The sequence below is a fragment of the Raphanus sativus genome, chromosome 9 (assembly GCF_000801105.2).
Source record: "Raphanus sativus cultivar WK10039 chromosome 9, ASM80110v3, whole genome shotgun sequence".
NCBI lineage: Eukaryota > Viridiplantae > Streptophyta > Magnoliopsida > Brassicales > Brassicaceae > Raphanus > Raphanus sativus.
In genome coordinates, this window is record NC_079519.1 from 13,335,520 (window position 1) to 13,341,970 (window position 6,451).

At 38.8% G+C, this 6,451-nt stretch overlaps 1 protein-coding gene across 1 annotated transcript; it reads left to right on the top strand.

The window, feature by feature from the left end:
* The first annotated feature begins 254 nt into the window (after window positions 1-254).
* On the top strand, window positions 255-4,838 carry LOC108828602 (C2 and GRAM domain-containing protein At5g50170). The gene is made up of 9 exons (XM_018602344.2): window positions 255-974; window positions 1,203-2,444; window positions 2,541-2,723; window positions 2,857-3,140; window positions 3,254-3,370; window positions 3,473-3,735; window positions 3,847-4,021; window positions 4,131-4,403; window positions 4,493-4,838. The coding sequence occupies exons 1-9, from the start codon at window positions 620-622 to the stop codon at window positions 4,700-4,702; spliced, it is 3,102 nt and encodes a 1,033-aa protein (XP_018457846.2). The 5' UTR covers window positions 255-619; the 3' UTR covers window positions 4,703-4,838.
* The last annotated feature ends 1,613 nt before the right edge of the window (window positions 4,839-6,451 follow it).

The following is a 6,451-nucleotide window of genomic DNA, read 5'->3' on the forward strand; positions in this document are numbered from 1 at the left end:
ATATAACTCAAATTCAGAAATATATCTTACATATTTAGGAAAACATTCTTAAAATATTTTAAGAAGAATCGTTTCTCAAAAACAAATTTAAATGAAAAGCCAAAACTCTAACCACACATCTAAAATGATAGCATATAAACAAAGGTTTTTTTTATCGAGCCAAATACTTTGGTTAAGGAAACAAATCTGAAAAACAAAGTTGACACGTTTCAATATGATTAAAAGGCGCAATCTTGAGGAAATGAGAAAAAAAAAGTGCAATGTTTGAGAGACAGGCTCAAATTCTAACGCCTCTTTTGTAACCCAGAGAGATTCTCTCTTGCTTTGTGAAAAAACTGGTTGAGAAACGTGTTCCTCAAATTCCATTAAAGCTGAAACGGTTTTGGCTCAGCAAGCAAAGAAATCATAATAATAATAAAAAAAGGCAAACTTGGTGACTGAGACCAACAAAAATCGCCGAATCTCTGAAACTGACCCATAATCCCAAAATCCCAATCATCACTTTCCGTGTCACTCTCTTCCTCCCCCCACGTTTCATCTCCTCCCTCCCCTCTTTATGGGGTTTTAACTTCCCCTCTCTTCTTCTTCATTCCTTCCTTCCTCTGATCTCACAACCACGATGAGGCTCTACGTCTACGTCCTACAAGCGAAGGATGTTCCGGTCCAAGAGACGTTCGTCGTGCTAAACGTCGGGAAACACAAGTCGAAGACGAGAGTTTCCAGAGGTACTCCCAATCCGATCTGGAATGAGGAATTCGTTTTCAGAGTCGGTGATGACGTTGAGGAAGGTGACGCCGACGATGTTGTTGTATCTCTTCTTCATCATGACCAAGATAATGTCTCCACTGGATTGATTGGTAAAGTCCGGATTCCGCTTTCCTTCATCGCCGCTGAAGAGAACCAGACGTTGCTGCCCACGTGGTTCCTCATTGAAAAGCCCACTGATGATGGCAAGTTCGTTAACATCGAATGTGGTTAGTCACGTGGTTCCTCATTTATTAATCATGAATGATATATGCTTATAGATTAGGTTAGAATGTGTTGTAATTTATGAATTGCTTTGTTAAGGAGAATGTCTCTATTATTAAGAGATAACCTGAATCATCAAAACCTTTTGAGTTTGCTTAGCTTTCCTTATTGACATTGGGCTCTGTATGAATCTTCTGATATAAGCTTTTTTTTTTATTGCCTTTGTCTTCCAGGGAAAATCCTTCTCAGTTTGTCATTGCAAGGGAAGTCTGAAAGTACCTCTGGTGAAAAAGTCCTCCCTGATAAGCAGGAGGTGAGCTCGGAGGGTGTTAAAGAAGTCCAAGGATCTGCTAAAGATCCTGGTTCGTCCTCCAAAGATGGGAGACGGCGTAAACACGTTGATGGGAAGCACATGATGAAGAATTTGGTCAACCAGATTGACAAGCTTTTTCATAAGAAAGAGGAAATCTCCAAGAGACTCAACGATGAGCCAGCAGGAGAGAGTAGTGTAAACTCAAACTCAAATTATGAGGATGCCACAGACAAATCTTTCTCCTCTGCTTCTACTACTTGTACTAGCTTTGAGGAAGGCCTTGATCTGATGATGCAGTCTAGCGACGGAGAAATAGAAGAAATGCCTGAGAATCTTCTTGGGGGAGTTCTCCTCGATCAGAAATATTTAGTCTCACCTTCTGAGCTTAACAAGTTTCTCTTCTCGTCAAATTCCCAGTTTAGGAAAGAGTTGGCTGAACTTCAAAGTTTATCAGATGTACAGGAAGGGCCTTGGACAATGGTGCAGGAAGATACTACTCCTCGTCTAACACGGTCTGTCACATACATGAGACCTCCAACAAAGTTGGTCAAAGCAGGAAAAGCCACAGAGAGTCAAGTTTACCGGAAAGCGAGTGGGAATCAGTTTGCTGTTTTTGTAAGTGTAAGTACACCAGATGTTCCTTATGGAAACACCTTTAAAGTAGAGTTGCTTTACAAGATTCTACCTGTAACGGAGCCAAACACTGATGGTGAATCTTCTCGGCTGATTATATCGTGGGGTATTCAGTTCAGCCAAAGTACTATAATGAAAGGTATGATTGAAGGAGGTGCTAGGCAAGGGCTGAAAGAGAGCTTTGAGCAATTTTCTGATCTCTTGGCTAAGAATTACAAAACTCTTGATCCGGCTGCTGTATTGGACAAGGAGCAGGTTATAGCAACAGTGCAGTCAGAGCCAAAGACTGATTTGAAATCAGCTTTTCTATACTTCTGGAGCTCCTCTGTCGTCTGTGCAGTTCTCTTGTCTGTGTATGTTGTGGTACATATACTTCACTGCGAGCCCAGCAAAATCCAAGGAGTTGAATTCTATGGACTTGATTTACCTGATAGTTTTGGGGAGCTGTTTTCTGGTGGGATGCTAGTTCTTCTTTTGGAGCGTGTTTATATGATGACAGTACACTTTATACAAGCTAGACTGCATCGAGGTGAATTATAGTTTCTCTCTTTAAATAATATCAAGCCTTGTACTTACTTTAACAGTTCAACTGCCTACGAGTTTTTTTTTACTTTCCAAAATTTAGGAAAAGACCAAGGAGGCAAAGCTAATGGTAAGGGATGGATTCTGACAATAGCTCTGATTAAGGGCACAAATTTGGCTTCGGTGGAAGCAACAGAGCTCTTTGATCCTTATGTTATTTTTACTTGCAATGGGAAAACAAGAACAAGCTCTGTCAAACTCCAAGCACGGGATCCTCAGTGGAATGGTAATCAAACGTTTTCTCTTGTCTATCCCTTCAATTTTAGTGAAATCCCGGTGCCTAGTTTCCTCTTTAATTCCTACTCTGTTTCCTTAGTTTTTTATTGCCACTAAAAGAATTGATGGTTTGGTTCTTGCAGAGGTGATCGAATTTGATGCGATGGAGGAACCACCGTCAGTATTAGATGTGGAGGTATTTGATTTTGATGGTCCATTTGACCAGGGTGTCTCCCTTGGGCATGCGGAGATCAACTTCCTGAAACTTACAGCGGATGAACTTGCGGACTTGTGTGTTCCTCTAGTTGGTCATCATGCTCAAGCGTCTCAGTCAAAGTTACAGTTGAGAATTTTCCTGGAAAACAAGAACGGTGTTGAAACAATGAAGGATTACTTGAGTAAGGTGGAAAAGGAAGTCGGAAAGAAGGTGAACACGTTAAATCTACTGTAGCGAAGCATCATTAAATGGCCAGTCTTTGCAATTCGATGTGGTTGCTCGAAAAAAACTTATGTCTGATCCCTTGTTTTATGTGTTGACAGTTGAATATACGGTCGCCACAAAAGAACTCTGCTTTCCAGAAATTGTTTGGTTTGCCCCATGAAGAGTTCCTTCTTAAAGAATACACATGTTACTTGAAGAGAAAACTCCCCGTGCAGGTTTGGATTTATTGTGTTTTCGTCTTGGCTGATTCTTGAACAAACTTATAAGAAAAGCTGGCTAATGGAATCTAAAGGCCTTCTTGCTACTAATGCTTTCAGGGCAAGCTCTTTCTGTCGGCTAGAATTGTGGCGTTCCATTCTAATATATTTGGACACAAGACAAAGTTTTACTTTCTCTGGGAAGATATTGATGACATCCAAGTGCTCCCCCCAACGTTTGCTTCCTTAGGTAGCCCTTTACTGGTCATTATTCTGAAAAAGAACCGAGGTCTTGATGCAAAGCATGGGGCTAAATCTCAGGATGAGGAAGGAAGGCTTTGGTTCTATTTCCAATCATTTGTGTCATTTGATGCGACTAGCAGGTACTCAAAAGCAATTTGGTTTTGCGTGATTTATCAACCTGACGAAACCGACACTGGTAAAAGTTCATAGGTGGTTTGCTATTGAATTTTAATTTTAAATGAAAATGACAGGACAATCATGGCTTTGTGGAAAACGAGGACGTTAAGTGTAGATCAAAGAGCACATATAGCAGAAGAAGAATCAGATGTGTCAGATCCTTTCCTCTTGCCAGGAGATGTTGCAGTTGTTTCCGATGCTGAACCGTTAAAGATGTCAAAGGTGTACGCATGTGATCTACCTGGCGATGTATAGCTTTCACTTCTCATCTTTTATTTCATGTTTTGTACATTTTGTAGAGAGTCTATGCAACAATGCAGTGTTGACCCATTCATAGTATATGCTCATTATGTTACAGGTAGAATTGGTTATGAAGATCTTTGGTGGAGGAGAAATGGAGCGTAAGATCATGGAGAAATCTGGATGTCTCAATTACGCGAGCACAACATGGGAGTCTAAAAAACCTGGGATCTATGAAAGACGGGTTTCTTACAAATACAATCACACTGTCTCTGTGTTTGGAGGCGGAGTTACCTGCTCGCAACAGAAATCTCCAGCTCCAAATGATGAAGGCTGGATCTTAAATGACATCGTAGCTCTTCATGATGTTCCATTTGGAGACCATTTTCGCGTAAGTCTTCTTCTTCTTCTTCATCTGGTTTTATATAAACAAGTCTCACTTCATAGCCTATTAGTAAATGACTCTGATAATGAATGCAGGTTCATCTAAGGTATGAAGTGAAAAAAACAGGAGTTGATTGTACAACAAGTAAGTGTGAGGTCTACTTGAGGATCAGGTGGCTGAAACCGATAAAGTTTGAACAGAGGATAAGCAAAAGTATAATGGAGAAGTTCAGGAATCGATTGAAGGTTATATTTGATTTGTTCCAGAAAGAATCTGTTGCAAATTCATCTTTGACACTTCTTTGACTAGTAATAAAACTATACTTTGTTTCTTAGTTTGTCACCTTCACTTGCTCTGTTCATGTGACTCCACCTCCTGTGACACCAAAGTTTCTAATGTATAAACGGTTAATAAGAATGAAACTAGCTGCTAGAACTCGAATTTCACATCGGAACGTTTTTTTTTTTTTTTTTTACTTTCTAAGACACCAATCAAACACTTCCCGCTGGTGAGGCACTTTAGACATGTTTATTGTCTTTCATACCTTTAATTTTGACCAAATCAAACTAATCTAACCAGATATAATTAACCATGGTTTCCTTTTTTTTATTATTCATTTATCTGTAGGGATATACAAAATAAAGAGGAGAAACGCTTTAATTCAAAACAAGATCCACTTTACTAATTTAACTCTAATTTTAAAATCTTTCTCAAACCAAAAGAAGAAACGCTTTCGTTCCCGACAGAGTTTTTATCCTAATTTGATGTGTGTATATTCTTCGATCCCGTCAGAGATCCACGGCGAAATCCCATCGGAGATCCTATCTCTGTCGAACAATGACGAAGATCCTATCTCTGTCGAACAATGACGAAATCCAATGCAAAGAAGAAATCTACGGCGTCTCGGAAACCAGACCCACCACAAAACTCATCAGGTTAGAGCCTCCGCCGTTTACTCTTTTACCCTACAAAAGGTTGTTTTTTGATGTTAGTTTTGAATCTCGGCGGTTTATTGTTTTGCATGCTCCAAATTTCAGAATCCTTGCAAAGGCGAAGAAAAAATCCACGGCAAAGAAGAAATCCACCGCGTCGCGTGAACCAGACCCACCGCCGAGATGGGTGAGTTTGGGATCGGCTGTGGACGAGTTCGGAATCCGCCGTGGATGAATTTAGAATCTGCCGTGGCTGGAGTTTTAGAGAGTTGATGAGCTCCAAATCTGTTTGACCCATCGTAATCTTGTCCATGGATGACTTCAAGAGATATGGATGCTATCTTGTCCATGGATGATTTTAAAAGAGAGCTGTCCATATATTGTTGTCCATCCAAATAATGTTTATCCATTTTTCTCCATCCACAAATGTGAGCAACCATAACATTTTTACATGGACACAAAAGCATTCACATGAATCTATATTTACGTTTTTACATGTCTATGTTTAGGTTTTTCTTCTCTTATCCACATGAGTCTTATCCACATGATTTACATATCCACAACTCCATGTATTCTTTTGTTAACAAGAGTTCATGTCTAAAATCTTTTTTTTCTTCCTTTTTGGTGAGATTAACAAAATAATATGTTGTCCACAAATAAGGCATCCACAACCACATATAAAATATTACAACAACAAACCGATAAAAAAATATTATTTTTTGTAGCAAGATCAATAACAACCATTGGATGAAGTTTATTAGATTCATATCGAGAGGGCTCATAATAGTTGGATGTTTCCAAAATTTGTTTTTGAGAATTGTATCCACAATTCTTTCATCCACATTTTTTATTTGTATCTTTTGAAATATAACAAAAAAATATATCAAAGTGGATATCAAATTATAGAGAATAAAAAAATAAAATTTACTGCATCAATATATTTCTCAAATATATTTTAAAATTAGAGAAAAAACAAAACAAAATATAAATGAGTAAAACAGACATTAATAAAACACTAACAAGTCTTCTTTTCATCCAGCGTCTTTTTAGTCTCTCTTCACACAGCGAAAGGTAGGTTAGTCATAAAACAAGTTGTGGATATGGAGAAAGTGTGCCTCCAGC